Raw genomic sequence first — 16,053 nt, 5'->3', positions numbered from 1 at the left:
AACTGTGATTGTTTGTTTGAATAAAAATAGCCTCTTACAAATAGTGACATGTAGCTCTGCTTCATCATAAGCTGTTACCTCCTATACAAAGGCTCCTAGTACATTTTGAGAGAGTATGCTAACCACGCAATTAGGAGAACTAAATAAGACAACAATCCTGTGCAACGTCTTGAGATGTTTTATTGTCTTAATGACAAGTTGTTGATGGTTTGAAATCTTGTAGAGCATTAGCTCATAAGTTACATACTACTTGGAATTCAGAATACTTTGCTTCTCTGTTGTGGTTGCATTTGGTCTCTACTGTTTTTAACCTTGGGACCATTTTCTGTGAAGCCTGAATGCCAACTGCTAGTTACTAATGTGAGTTGTGCAATCACTAAAATGTTATGTTTCTTTCTTCCAGATCCGTAACATGGTGGCAGTGCTGGAGGTGATCTCCAGCTTGGAGAAGTATCCCATTACCAAAGAGGCCCTTGAGGTAAATAGTTCCTGAACACTGGGCTCAGGTGGGGTCAGTGGAGAGTATGCAAGGAGAAGTATGGGAACAATCAGGGAGGTGACTTTGACTACTGCATGCGAGTGGGGATTAAATTTATTGCAATTCTTTATTTTATACTTGTACCTTCATAAATTGGTGCGTTATCTGCTATAAAATCATGGGTCATGGATTTTTCCACTCAATGTCTTTCACATCTCCATCAAGGCCAGTTTTCAATTTGTAAGAACATTTGCACATATATCAATAGCCTTGACTTAAGGTGATCAACAAGTTCAGAGCAGCTTTGTTTATGGTGTTGCGAGTTACTGCTCTTCTCACTGTACTATGGGGTAGATTCAACAATGATAAACTCACACGTGTATTACGCCAGCACAGGTCCTCAAAGGTCATTCTAAGTTGAAATAATTGCATATCCATTGAGCTGTCAGTTGGTGCCACTGTGTCTATTCTTGGAAGATCCATTGGTGGGAGGGACGTGGGTGGGGGGAATGAAGGGGTGATGGTGACTACTAATGTCAAAAGTGCAATAATGCCCTATTCGGGTGGTAGTCAATCCATGTGTATCCAAATCTTAAGTGGCAGGGCTAACTCAAATGCTGAAGCAGCTGTTTACATATGCCGTCAATGGCACCCAGCAATCGGAAATATTAGGACAATCCCCTAGATGCATCTTTGCTTGAGTGGCACTTGGGTTGCTTCCTTTAAATGCTCACCTCCAGTGCTCTTGTCTGTCTGCTTGAGGCAGTTGTGTAAATTAATGAGGTTAACAAGAGCTGCTTTGACAGCTGTAAGTATATATTGCCGTGGCCTAATATGGTGAAAAAAAGAAAAATTGGGGGGGGGGGGGCAGGCAAGAAAAAGAGTGAAGACCTCCTGTTTATTTTACAACACCTGACTTGTCAATTATCTGTTAGTTGCCAAACGGGTGGCATGATGGCACAGTGGTTAGCACTGCTGGCTCACCGCCGAGGTCCCGGGTTCAATCCCGGCCCCGGGTCACTGACCGTGTGGAGTTTGCACATTCTCCCCGTGTTTGCGTGGGTCTCCCCCCCACAACCCAAACATTTTTTTTTTTTTACTTTATTAGAGTTACAAAGCCAGAGCTCAGTGTGGACAGGGGCAAACCCCTAATCCTGCTCCAAAAACCAATTCAAATTGAATCCAATTCATGGTCCCCACAAGTGCGACATACCAGATCCAGGCATTACACCTGAACTCACGCTCATCTCGGCTAAAAGGCCGACAAGCGATGCCCCCACAACCCAAAGATGTGCAGGCTAGGTGGATTGGCCATGCTAAATTGCCCCTTAATTGGGGGAAAAAAGAATTGGGTACTCTAAATTTTAAACAAAAGATGGCACACCCACCAAAGAACTTATTTCCAGACAAGATACCAGTAGAGAGATGTTTACATTCATAAAAGCACGGTAGCATTATGGATAGCACAATTGCTTCACAGCTCCAGGGTCCCAGGTTCGATTCCGGCTTGGGTCACTGTCTGTGCGGAGTCTGCACAACCTCCCCGTGTGTGCGTGGGTTTCCTCCGGGTGCTCCGGTTTCCTCCCACAGTCCAAAGATGTGCAGGTTAGGTGGATTGGCCATGATAAAATGCCCTTAGTGTCCAAAATTGCCCTTAGTGTTGGGTGGGGTTACTGGGTTATGGGGATAGGGTGGAGGTGTTAACCTTGGGTAGGGTGCTCTTTCCAAGAGCCAGTGCAGACTCGATGGGCCGAATGGCCTTCTGCACTGTAAATTCTATGATGTACGGGGACAGTGAAAATCAGCAGAGAATTTTCCACTTCTCTTAGTTGGCAAAACTGCTGGTAGCCAGGGAAAGGGTTGGCCCACTGAAGGATAGGCAAGGGAATCTATGTGTGGAGCCAGAGGAAATGGGCGAGGTACTAAATGAATACTTTGCATCAGTATTCACCAAAGAGAAGGAATTGGTAGATGTTGAGTCTGGAGAAGGGGGTGTAGATAGCCTGGGTCACATTGTGATCCAAAAAGACGAGGTGTTGGGTGTCTGAAAAAATATTAAGGTAGATAAGTCCCCAGGGCCTGATGGGATCTACCCCAGAATACTGAAGGAGGCTGGAGAGGAAATTGCTGAGGCCTTGACAGAAATCTTTGGATCCTCGCTGTCTTCAGGGGATGTCCCGGAGGACTGGAGAATAGCCAATGTTGTTCCTCTGTTTAAGAAGGGTAGCAAGGATAATCCCGGGAACTACAGGCCGGTGAGCCTTACTTCAGTGGTAGGGAAATTACTGGAGAGAATTCTTCGAGACAGGATCTACTCCCATTTGGAAGCAAATGGACGTATTAGTGAGAGGCAGCACGGTTTTGTGAAGGGGAGGTCGTGTCTCACTAACTTGATAGAGTTTTTCGAGGAGGTCACTAAGATGATTGATGCAGGTAGGGCAGTGGATGTTGTCTATATGGACTTCAGTAAGGCTTTTGACAAGGTCCCTCATGGTAGACTAGTACAAAAGGTGAAGTCACACGGGATCAGGGGTGAACTGGCAAGGTGGATACAGAACTGGCTAGGCCATAGAAGGCAGAGGGTAGCAATGGAGGGATGCTTTTCTAATTGGAGGGCTGTGACCAGTGGTGTTCCACAGGGATCAGTGCTGGGACCTTTGCTCTTTGTAGTATATATAAATGATTTGGAGGAAAATGTAACTGGTCTGATTAGTAAGTTTGCAGACGACACAAAGGTTGGTGGAATTGCGGATAGCGATGAGGACTGTCTGAGGATACAGCAGGATTTAGATTGTCTGGAGACTTGGGCGGAGAGATGGCACATGGAGTTTAATCCGGACAAATGTGAGGTAATGCATTTTGGAAGGTCTAATGCAGGTAGGGAATATACAGTGAATGGTAGAACCCTCAAGAGTATTGAAAGTCAAAGAGATCTAGGAGTACAGGTCCACAGGTCATTGAAAGGGGCAACACAGGTGGAGAAGGTAGTCAAGAAGGCATACGGCATGCTTGCCTTCATTGGCCGGGGCATTGAGTATAAGAATTGGCAAGTCATGTTGCAGCTGTGTAGAACCTTAGTTAGGCCACACTTGGAGTATAGTGTTCAATTCTGGTCGCCACACTACCAGAAGGATGTGGAGGCTTTAGAGAGGGTGCAGAAGAGATTTACCAGAATGTTGCCTGGTATGGAGGGCATAAGCTATGAGGAGCGATTGAATAAACTCGGTTTGTTCTCACTGGAACGAAGGAGGTTGAGGGGCGACCTGATAGAGGTATACAAAATTATGAGGGGCATAGACAAAGTGGATAGTCAGAGGCTTTTCCCCAGGGTAGAGGGGTCAATTACTAGGGGGCATAGGTTTAAGGTGAGAGGGGCAAAGTTTAGAGTAGATGTACGAGGCAAGTTTTTTACGCAGAGGGTAGTGGGTGCCTGGAACTCACTACCGGAGGAGGTAGTGGAAGCAGGGACGATAGGGACATTTAAGGGGCATCTTGACAAATATATGAATAGGATGGGAATAGAAGGATACGGACCCAGGAAGTGTAGAAGATTGTAGTTTAGTCGGGCAGTATGGTCGGCACGGGCTTGGAGGGCCGAAGGGCCTGTTCCTGTGCTGTACATTTCTTTGTTCTTTGTTTGCTCCAGCAACATTTATGTGGAGTTCTGCAGTTAGGAATATAAAGGTGGGGGGGACATAAAATCGAGAGAACAAAATAGTTTTCTCCTTCAAAAATAAATTCATGTAGAGTTAACAGCCTCTAACTAATGTGTGAACTGGAGAATAGGTGTGATTCTCAGAATCCTGTCCTGTCTAAAAGATGGAAGACAACATGATGTATCTGTAAAGGATACATTTATTGCGTTAAATAATACCACCATAAAATAGCCAAGATAGACAATATTTAAATACATCACATGTAGTTAATTTGCTTTGATTAGACTTGGATATTTCTCGTGTCCTGCATCAAAAACAATTCTGGGTTTTTTTCAGGATATGGCTGATGCTGGCTAAGTTGCATTTATTTCTCAGCCCTAGTTGCTGGTTTTGTAACATCTGTTGATGTGCTTTCTCATTGTATCGCTGCAGTGCTTGATGCAGGGAGCAGGCAGTTCAAAGATATTGACCCAGCGCCATGGAAAGTAGAGGGTTTTGCTTTCAAATCATGATGGCCTGGGACTTGGAGACAATAGACCATTGGTCTGACAGCTGTGTCTTAATTGGTAGCATACTGTCCACAGATTCACAAGATCTGAGTTCACGTTCCCACTATAGGGTTTGAGTTCAAATATCAAGGCTGCCACTTTGTTGCAACACTGAGGAAGTGCTGCACAGATGGAGGTGCCACCTTTCGTATGAGATATTAAACCTGTTGCGTTTGGATGTCAAAGATCGTATGGCACTGCCGGAAGAAGATCATGGGAGTTGTCCCGAATGACTTGGCCAATGTTTACCCCTCAATTAACATCCGAAAAAGATTAGTTGATCATTATCATATTTCTCTTTGTGGGAACCTGCTGCACACAAATTAGCAGCAGATTTCCTGCATCACAACACAGACCACACTTAAAAGTACTTCAGTAAATGCAAAGTGCTTTGCTGATTGTGAAAGGTATTATACAAATGCAAGTCAATCTTTTTCCCATGGCATTACTCTCCTTTTGGTGGCAGTGGACATGGTGGGAGATCCAGTGAAAGTAACCTTGGTGAGTTACTGCAGAGCACCCTTGGATAATACATATTGCAGACACAGCATGCTCATAATTGGGAGGGTACAAATTGAATCTGGGAATAATAATCTTTATAATAATCTTTATTGTCACAGGTAGGCTTACATTACTATGAAATGCCCCTAGTCGCCACACTCGGCGCCTGTTCGGGTACACAGAGGAAGAATTCCGAATATCCAATTCACCTAACAGCACATCTTTCGGGACTTGTGGGAGGAAACCGGAGCACCCGGAGGAACCCATGCAGACATGGGGAGACCGTGCCAACTCCGCACAGATAGAGACCCAAGCCGGGAATAAAACCTGGGACCCTGGAGCTGTGAAGCAACAGTGCTATCCACTGGGCTACCGTGCTGCCCACTATGTTGGATGCTGTCTGACGTAGCGTTGAGACACGTCATTCTGGCCAGTGGTGAATATTTATGCTCCTGACTTAAGTCTTGATTGATGATGGAGTTGAACAGGTGGAGGGGGGAGTGGGGGGGGGGGGGGGGGGGGGGGGCACAGCATGATCAGCATTGCCCTGTTCTTGTAGCCAGTGTTGATATTCCTGGTTTAGTTCAACTTCTGGCCAACAAGATGCTGGTCATGGGGGACTATGTGATGACACTGAAGATCGAGTAGTGATTGGGTTGTTTCTTTTTGATAATTGCCTGGCACTTGGGTGACATGAATACTTTATGCCAATAATCAGCCCAGGGCTAGAAATTGCCCAAGTCTTATTGTGAACTTTCATGGCTGCTTCATTATTGGAGGACTATTGTTGAATAATTAGAGTACAATCCCACTCCCCTTATGACAGAGGGAAGACCATTGATGGAACAGGTGAAGATGCCTTTCTGAGGAACTGCAGCAATCCCCTTGGCTATGGTATTTGGCCTCTGACAACCATTGCCATTTTCCTTTGCGCCAGGTATGATGAGCCACTTGAGGGCTTTCCATTGACCTCAGTTTTATGAGGGCAACCAAAGAATTTATTGGCACAATATCTGCAAATCCTATTGCCTAGGAATAGTACAAAATTCTTTATTGATTTATTGTATCTTCAGATCATAGAAGAATGAACACCATGGGTTTTTAAGGTATAAACTACAAACTTCGTTTATTAAACCTTCTAGCACAGCACTTAATTTTTCTTGCAACAATTTACATTTGTATCAGGCCTTAACATAGTATAACTTGTATTATCAAATAAACTTTGACATCGAGCCACATAGGGTGTTGTCTGAGTAAATTACCATGAACCTGGTCAATGGGGTAGGTTTTAACAAGTGTCTTAAGAGAGGTAGATAGATTAAGGAGGGAATTCCAGAATTTGGGGCTTAGGCAGTGAAGCATTGGCTACCAAAGGTAAAGTGAATAAAATTAGAAATTAAAGGCAATTGAAAACGGGGATGAGAATTTAAAAATTGAAATGATGCTCGACCAGCAGCCAATCTCCGTGGATGGGACTTAATGTACCTGGTTTTGGATGAGCTTAAGTACATGAAGGGTGGAAGAAAGGAGATGGAACCTGCCGTGCATTACAATAGTCAAGTATAGCGGTAACAAAGACATGGTTGAGGGCTTCGGTAGCAGATAGGCAGAGGCATTATCTGGCAATGTTTGGGAGGTATGTTAAGATGGAGATAAGAATCCGCTTTGTATTTGATTGATTTTAGGACCTAGCAAGCTGTGTGAATGATTTCTACTTGCTGTACCGTGAAAACATACTAACATTAGGAATCATGTCCCTGAAGTGGCATTTTACGTATCCTCAGTGATGTGTATTATCAGCAACATATTTAGAAATTTGGAACAAGGTTGAAGTGGCCAGCTGCATTTGTCAAACATATTAAAAATCTATCATATGGTGTAAGGTTTGATAGAACTAGGTTCAAAAAAATCCAAGGATCAATAGGACTTTGAATGATTTTTTTCTTTTTTAAGCAAATCTTCAGTATGGCATGCATGTGGAGGAAGTAAATTCCAATTCAATTCACTTAAGTTGGCTGCCTTGGATTGAATAAAAGCTTTGCACCCAGAACTGATTTGTACTATGTTGACTGCTTTCATGTCCAACATACTTTTTAACTCAAACATTTAGCAAATTTTAAAAGGTGAAATGCTGCGCCTGTATACATTTCTGGAGCTGGCGTTTCTTCCCTGCTGTAGATTTCCCTCAAATGTTCAGTAGTTTGTGTCGTCCAATAAAACAACAGAGACAACCTATTGGCACAAAGATTTTGTGAACACAATGGCTAGCTCTTACTGGAGAGCTGGTCAATAACCAGGTCTGCACAATGATGTCACATTAACTCTGCAGATACATCTGTGTGTTGTTAGAAGAAAATTATTTTGAGACTCTGCTTCCACTGAGTTTAGTACCTACTGCCACATGATCTTATGTTGCGTTCGCATGCTTGTGCAACCATATCTTGTGTTGCCATTTGAAGCTTGATCCCCCCCCCCCAACCACCTGAGATAGTCAGGTCTGTTTCAGGTGGGTGAAGACCCTTACTCTGAAAAAGTAAAGTATCTACAGAATGACTAAGTGTGAATGACTGCCTTCATACCTGCTTCTCTGCATTGAGACTGCACAATGCCACTGGTGTCTACTGCAACTTGTTGCCCAGATTTTGAATTGACTTAACTCTTCCTTTACTAACTCTGGTCAGACCTTCAACTCCACATGCAAGAGCTATATTAAAATATGAATAATGGGGATCATGTAATTTGAGCGCAGGAGCGGCTGCGGTTTTGCAAGCTACTCATCTTTTAATCATGTTTCTTGTATCTTGATGCACAACCTGTAATTATTTGTTTCTGGTGTATATGTCAGGTACTATGTCCCTGGAAGATCCTGGTTAACTTTTGGCGATGGGGAGCCCAGTAAAGTCCAAAAATCTTTGTTTGATTGAGGCAGTTAGAGGTGGCCGGCAACGCTGTCAGCATTGAGATGATGGCTGCCATTGTGAATGATGATGGAGACTATGGTCTCGTCTTCTTGGCGCAGATTGATAAACTGTGCAATACCCTTAAGAGAATGGATGAAGTAGAGAAGAGAATCCTGTTAATAGGGCAAATGAATTAGTATTGGCTTACCTTCAGTCCTTGAAGCCCTGCTGTATGGTATCGAAAATCCTGGTCGATTTGGGGAGATGGGGTGGAGGAGGAGTGTTCATGCACCCGGCCTTCTATAAGGAGCTCGGGACGAAATTCCAGCCGAATTTAAGAGCTGGCTACCATGCTTCCGCAATCTTGATTTGAAAGCTGGGCATTTCGAGTTGATTGAAGCACAGTGTATGTCATCTTCTGGGCCTGACGTTGGTCAGAGACCCCGACCAGTGGTCTAGTGTTTCTTGTCCTCTATGTTCGTCGAGTAGAGTTGGAGACGGCTGGATGCAATGGGTTATGTTTCTCACTACCTGGACTTCAGGACGACGACATGGCTGATGTACAGGGGCTTTGATCGAACTCTGGAGGGATCCTGAATGCTGCTCAATGATCCTGTCATGGTTTTGACCTTTCCAAGATCCGTGGAAGGTGATATTATCCTGCAATTCATCAATAATCCTGAACTTTATCCCCTTGTGATTATGCCACTGATTTTATGTTATTGTCTTTTATGCTGACATGGGTAAATGATATATGAGCGCAGAGGCGGCTGTGGTCGGTTATCCTGTTATGGTGATAATCACACTGAGTCAGTAGCTTGACATGATGGTTATGCAGTATTTGCCTAGTTTTGTTTTTGATGTGCTGTAATCCTTGTATTTACAAGGAAGGAGCACATTTTAAGTACCCTTCACTGTTTATAGAGAAGATGAGTAGCAACGCAGCAGGGTGATGGGTAGATGGTTTGGTGTGGTGGTGGCTTGTATGGCCATGTAAGTCCCCATTATGGATGAAGAAAGCCCTCTGTTAGAACTATCAGAGTCGTGTTTTTCTCTTTTTGGTATTTTGAAATTATGGAATCCTTGCTCGTCTCATATGAAGGTGCGGAGGGATCATGGACGGGATTCTCCGCCCCGCTGCATAGTTTTCTGGTGAGGCGTGCCCCCACCGGCAGTGGGATCCTCCGTTCCAGCAGCCAGCCAATGTGGTTTACCATTGTGGGCACCCCCACGCCGTCCGGAAATCCGTGGGTGAGAGTGCGCAGCTGCCGGAACGGAGGGTCCCGCTAATGGAGAATCCAGCCCCATGTATCTTAGAGAGGACTGGGTCCCCTGTGATTCTTTGTGATTGACATCTCTGGCATTGTTGGAGTAGGGGGAAATATGTAATGGTGCACGTCCAGGTGTGGTCAGTTAATCCTTGATTGGCTAGTCGTCCTTGGGTTGGTGATCAATAGTTACTTGGCTGTGTGGGCAGTGGCTGTGGTCGCCTGATTGAATAGATTGGGGCTGTTGTAGATGTGTTTACCTGGGTCAGGTGGAGGGTATGCTCGTCTTCTCTCCTTCTCAAGGTAAAGTTCCACTGGGGCAGTAGTAACATGTAGGCTGCAGGGTCTGATTGAGAGTCTTAAGTGCTGTGAATCTGTGTTATTGGAGTCTTTCTTAGTTGGAGGGGATGATGGCTGGGTGAGTTGGGCACCCCCTCCAAGTGGTCTTGTAGCGACTACCAGATTGCCCCCTCCTTGAGACCTGGGCTCCCCTGAGGAGGCAGTGTACTGTTTTTTTGTGAGGCAGCGCTGTTCTGCCCCTGGTATCCTTTTTACGTAGGTATATGGTACTAAACCGTGTCTGGCCTTAGGCTAATTCTGGTGTTCCTCTCTTTTTGGGGGTTTCCTTTCCTTGTAGAAAAAGAATGCTGCTACAGGCCCCAATTTGGTGTATTGTGTTTCAGGGGAAGGATTTCTCTTATAGTGTGATGGGGGGTTGGATTGGACCCTTCCCGAGACACCCAGTTGGTGGATGTCTTGACAATTCTTCTCCATGTTGGGTTTCCTCGGTGAAGGAGACTGCAAATCCTCTAGCGTTGGCGGGGCTGGAATGGTGCGTCTGATGTGGCTGGAGAGGACTGAGATCTGTTGTGTAGTTTGTCTTTGCATGGTGTGGTAACCTTGGTTTGCTGGCACCTGTATATGAGAGTGAACTTTGACAAGCTGTCTTTTATTGAAGGCGTATTCTGTTGTTTCCTTTTGCTTGGGATGTTCCTTCTTTGCCTGGATGTCTTGGGAGGTTTTGAATGTGCAGCCTTTTCCATTTTGTCTTGTGGTGAGGGGCCATGTGCTCATTGCTATGTCCTGTTATCCTGACATCCTCTGCTCTTGGTAGTATCTTTTTATCCTGTCATTGTCCGTGTGTTGGGAGATGCCAACCGCAATGATTACATTCTAAACCAACTGACCTCTATCCCATCAAGACTGCCTACCAGCGATCATCAAAGTGAAGGCTAAAACATCTGCCCCGCTCCCGCCTGCAACTCGAGCCGGTCTGTCACCCCGAATTTGGCTTCCAGAGGATCGGGCTCCACATCCATATGTAAGACCCCCGAGATTGTGCTGAATACTATCATCCAAAATGTTTCCAGCTTCGGGCAGGACCAAAGCACATGGACATGATTTGCGGGGCCCCTCTCAGACATCCTCCATCCCCTCGAACAGCCGGCTTATCCTTGATATTGTGAGGTGCGCCCTATGTACTACTTTCAGCTGTATCAGCCCCAACCTTGCACATGAGGTTGAGGCATTCACCCTCTGCAGCACCTCACACCACAGTCCCTTTTCCTACGCCACCCTCCAAGCTCCTCCTCCCACTTTGCCTTAATCCCATCCATAGACACCATGTCCTCCAGGGTCCTCCTTTAGATCGCCAAAACCACCTTCATTTCCTTGATCCCCCTCTCATCCCATCTCCGAAACCTCACATCCATCCTCCCCAGTTCAAACCCATGATTCCCCCTAATCAAAATCCTCCCAGACCAAAACCCAAGTTTAAAATGCTGCCTAAACTGCCTCCAAATCTTCAATATGACCACCACCACCGGACTCACTGAACACTTTCCTGGAGCCATCGCAGTGGCGGCGTTGCCATTGGCCGCAACCCAGACCCCCTTCATGAGCCCGCCTTCATCTTTACCCACCGCGCCTCCCCATCCTTGCTCCAGCCCTTCAGCTTCTCCACATTCGCTGCCCAATTCTAATCCTGGCCACACTTCACCACCCCACCCCCATGAAAATTAACGAGGAGATCAAACCCCCCCCTCCTCCCAACCACCCCTGCGAAGAAGGACTTTGATAAAAAGACCGGCAGGCACTGAAATAAAAACAAGAATCGTGGTACAAAATTCATTTTAACTGCCTGAACCCGCCTGCCAATGGCAGAGGGGGGTTGTCCCACCTTGCCAAATGAGCCTTCACCCTCTCCACCAAACTAGTGAAATTATATTTTCGGAGCCAGATCCCCCACATACCTCCCATCCACTTCCAGAATCTCTTCCATTGGTTTTTGGCGCTCCTCTCTCTCCTCATCTGCCTTAGCTTGGAACAAAATTGCGCCCCCTTCACCACTACCTTCAGAGCCTCCCAAGCCACCGACTGCAAAGCCTCTCCCGTGCAATTAAACCCCACGTATTCCTCGATCACCTTCCCAAACTTATTACAAAAGCTCCGGTCCGCTAACAACCCCACATCCATTCTCCACCCTGGCCTCTGGGTCACCCCCTTCTCCAAAGCCACATCCAAAGCATGGTCCAAAATCACAATTGCCCACCATGAAAAAGTCTATCCTCGAGTACATAATTTGTATTGGGGAGAAAAAATAATAGTCCCATTCCCTCGTGTGCAGGAACCTCCACAGGTCACTCCTTCCATCTCCCTCATAAGCCCAGCCAATGCCTTCGCCCCTATCCACCTTCGGTTCCTGCAACATATTCCAATCCCCCTCACTATCAACTCATGGGTATCCAGATCTGGGATGGCACCCAGCACCCTCTTCACAAACCCTGCATCATCCCATTTTGGGTCATATATGCTCGCCAGTGCCACCAACCTCATCTCAAGCACACCCGTCACTATCACGTACCTGGCCCCCTCGTCCACCACCAACATTTCCATCTGAAACCTCACTGCCCACTAATACCACTACCCCCCGAGCCCTGCTATCGAACCCCGAATAGAAAACTTGACTCACACAACCCTTCCTAAGCCTCACCTGATCCTTCACCCTCAGATAGGTCTCCTGCAGCATCACATCAGATTTTAAGCTCTTTAAGTGTTGTAAAAACCTCGATCTCTTCACTGGCCTCCCTAACCCCCTCATGGTCCACATCACTATTCTGACAGGAGGGGTTTCTCCATCCGCCCCTCCTGTCTGTCATCATAGCCCGGGCCTTGCCCTTCAGGCCTGACCCACCCTATCCCTTTGTTCCCGTCAAACCGTTCCCACCCCTCTCAGAATCCCCCCATCCACTTCCTCTCGCAGACACCTCTCCCAATATCGATTGCATCCCCCAATATTTCACACCTCCCAGGCCCATCGAAAACTGTTCGATCAGATTCCAACGGCGCAGCCCCTCCCCTCACCACACTACGGTTCACTAGCCAGCCTTATCTTGCTAGTGTGGAGGCCCCAGCCATAGCCCCCCCCCCCCCAAAATGACCCAGTCCCTGAAAACAAAGACAAACAAAACCAGTGCAAAAACTGCACACCAGAAAACTGCCATAACCCAAAAGCCCAATACAACTCGTCCATTCAACCAATCCAAAAACCCAGCTGTTCTTCCCTCCCCCCCCCCCCCCCCCCCCCGCCCCCCACAAAGAAACAACCCAGAAGGATAGATAAAAGCTAAGCACAGTCCCCATCCCCTCAGTCCAAGTCCCAATCTCAGTCCTATCTCATTTCAGTCCACGTCCTTCAGCCTTCACGAACATCTCCACCATCTCAAAGTAGAAGTCCTTCGAATTGTAGGTCACCCTCCACTCCGCCACTCCAAACCACACGGCGTTACTGTAGAGTGCCACCTTCACTTGTCCAAACGCCACCTGCCTTCTCGCCAGTTCTCACATCCAATCTTGGTATGTCCAACCTTCCACTTCACCTCGTGCCTTTGCTTCACCCAACTCGGGACCTTCTTGACGTAAAACTTATGGAAGCAAACTTATAGAGCCCTTTGTGGCTCGTTTCCTTTCGGCTTGGGGCCCAATCGACCGATGAGCCCTGTCCAGCTCATACCAGAAGTGTTCTTCCCCCTCCCCCAGCAGCTCTGCCAACATCTTTGCAAAGTACTCAGTCAGCCTCGGGGCCCTCCATCCCCTCAGGCAGGCCCATGATTCGTACATTCTGTCCCCTCGACCTGTTCTCCAGGTCCTCCACCTTGGCTCTGAGCCCTTTGTTAGCCTCCAACACCCTCTGCAGTTCCTCACCCATCGAGGTGAACTGGTCACTGTGCTGCAACAGAGCTTCCTCCACCCACTTCAGTTTCTCTTCTTGCTCCCGTACCTCGGCCGATGTCTTCGACACCGCTAACTTCACTGGGGCAATCGCCTCCTCCTTCATCGCAGCCATCATCTCCTTTCGCAGCAACTCCATATGCTTCGTGAGCTGCCTCTCATTCTCCAGCCATCACCTCAGTCCGTTTCCACTGTGAGGGGAGAGGCTGCCTCCGCCATCTTTCCTGCTGCCAGGCTCACCCGTTCATTCGACGGCAAACATTTGCTCGCCCCCTTCTTTCCAGCGGCTGTCCTCTGGGTGTTTGACATTCCCCACTTTCCTTATGCCTTCCTGCACCAGCTTGTTCACATCTGCCCCTGAATCAGTCATCAAAATCCAAAAAACCAGAGCCTCGAGCAGGAGCCATCCAACATGCAACCTCCACCTACATGCCGTCACCAGAAGTTAGAGCTTTGGGGATTTGTTCCGTCTTGTAATTATATGTAAAATATTCTCATAGAACTAATGCCTTCAAATTTTTTTCTGTTTTTCTCTCTCGTTATTTTGGGTTTAAAGAATTGTTGATTGGCTCCTGCAAAAATACAGACAAGTCATGTACCTGAGAAAGAGACGTCATAATGTGCTCTTGATGCCTCTGGTATTATTGGAGTTGGGGGAGATATGTTTTGGTCCGGCCCGAACATGGTGCGACAATCTTATCCTTTGTTTTAGTTGGTTGTATGAACATTCGCTACATGTGAAGCCCTGCACCATTTTACCATGTTTCCATCATAGCTTTGTCCTCTCTTCCCATATCCTCATTGGTACATACGGACAATGGATTTGTTTATTGTCACGTATACCAAGGTACAGTGAAAAGTATTGTTCTGCATACAGTTGAGACAGATCATTCAGGAAAAGAAGAAAATACATGGGGTAAACATAAAATACACTGTTATTGTTGTCCTGCCTTTTCCTGTATTGAGGCACTGATGCTGTGCTATACCAACCCTGATGATTTTTTGTATTATTTGTAAAAATGGAAAAACTCTAAAAATACATTAAAAAAATATATGAATAATTCGCTCAATGTATATTCCTGCAATACTAAAAACATCTGTTTTCTCACCCATCCACAGTAGGCATTCTAGCTAACCTTATAACCAAGGATGCACCATTTCCCCCCCAAGATACCTTGAAGCTGATCACCACACAACAGATGTAAGCATATCAGAGTTGAATCTTGTCCTGCATTACATAAAATCAATGGGGATGAGCGAAAATTCTCTACTGTTTGGAGCCGCACCTAGCACAAAGGGAGATGGTTGCGGTTGTTGTCAATTATCTCAGACCTAGGACATCACTGCAGGAGTTCCTCGGTTGTGCCCTAGGTTCAGCCACTTTAGATTGCTTCTTCATTAAACTTTGCTCCATCACAAGGTCAGAAGTGAGGATGTTCAGGAATGTGAATAGCATTCATGATTCAGATAGTGAAGCAGTCCATATGTAGCAAGACTGGGACAACATTCAGCCTTGGGCTGATAAGTGGTAAGTAACATTCACGCCATAAAAGAGCCAGGGAATGACCATCTCTTCTTGACATTCATTCGCATTACCATCACTGAATCCCCCACTCTCAACATCCTGAGGGTTACCATTGACCTGAATCTGGACCAGCCATATAAACACTGTAGCTACAAGAGCAGCAGAGAGTAGGAATGTGTCAAGCAACCCCCCTCCCGACTCTCCAAAGCCTATCCACCATATATAGGTTACAGAGGAATGTGGTGTAATACTCTTGCCTGGATGAATGCAGCTCCAACAACAGTCAAGAAGCTCAATACCATGGTGTCAATGTATTTACATTGTGTACCTTGTGTGATGCCCTATTACATATTTTCTCTTCATGTACTAAATGATCTGTTTTAGCTGCACGCAGAAAAATACTTTTCACTGTACCTCAGTACGCGTGACAATGAACAAATCTAAACAGGGGCAGCACGGTGGCACAGTGATTAGCACTGCTGCCTACGGAGCTGAGGACCCGGGTTCGAATCCCGGCCCTGGGCCATTGTCCTGTGGATCATAGAAGATCGTAGAATTTACAGTGCAGAAGGTGGCCATTCGGCCCATCGAGTCTGCACCGGCTCTTGGAAAGAGTATCCCACTTAAGCCCACACCTCCGCCCTATCCCAGGAACCCCACCTAACCTAAGGGCAATTTAGCACAGCCAATCCACCTAACCCTGCACATCTTTGGACTGTGGGAGGAAACCGGAGCACCCGGAGGAAACCCACGCAGACATGGGGAGAACGTGCAGACTCCACACAGACAGTGACCCAGCCAGGAATCGAACCTGGGACCCTGGAGCTGTGAAGCAACTGTGCTAACCACTATGCTACCGTGCTGCCCCGTTTGCACATTCCCCCCTGTCCGCGTGGTTTCACACCACAACCCAAAGATGTGCAGTGTAGGTGGAATAGCCACGCTAA

The 16,053-nt window shown here is 46.5% G+C and overlaps 1 protein-coding gene across 2 annotated transcripts in view; it reads left to right on the top strand.

Annotated features, from left to right (window-relative positions):
- crsp7 (cofactor required for Sp1 transcriptional activation, subunit 7) overlaps window positions 1–16,053 on the top strand; it is a 269,362-nt gene that overhangs the window by 219,735 nt on the left and 33,574 nt on the right. For both annotated transcript variants that reach the window (XM_072482853.1, XM_072482854.1), the window contains exon 2: window positions 404–478. In XM_072482853.1, the coding sequence (XP_072338954.1) occupies window positions 404–478 (75 nt within the window). The remainder of the gene's footprint in view (window positions 1–403; window positions 479–16,053) is intronic.

The sequence above is a fragment of the Scyliorhinus torazame genome, chromosome 18, assembly GCF_047496885.1.
Source record: "Scyliorhinus torazame isolate Kashiwa2021f chromosome 18, sScyTor2.1, whole genome shotgun sequence".
NCBI classification, from domain to species: Eukaryota; Metazoa; Chordata; class Chondrichthyes; order Carcharhiniformes; family Scyliorhinidae; genus Scyliorhinus; species Scyliorhinus torazame.
The sequence above is the reverse complement of the archived record's forward strand: the minus strand, read 5'-3'. Positions and strand labels throughout refer to the sequence as shown.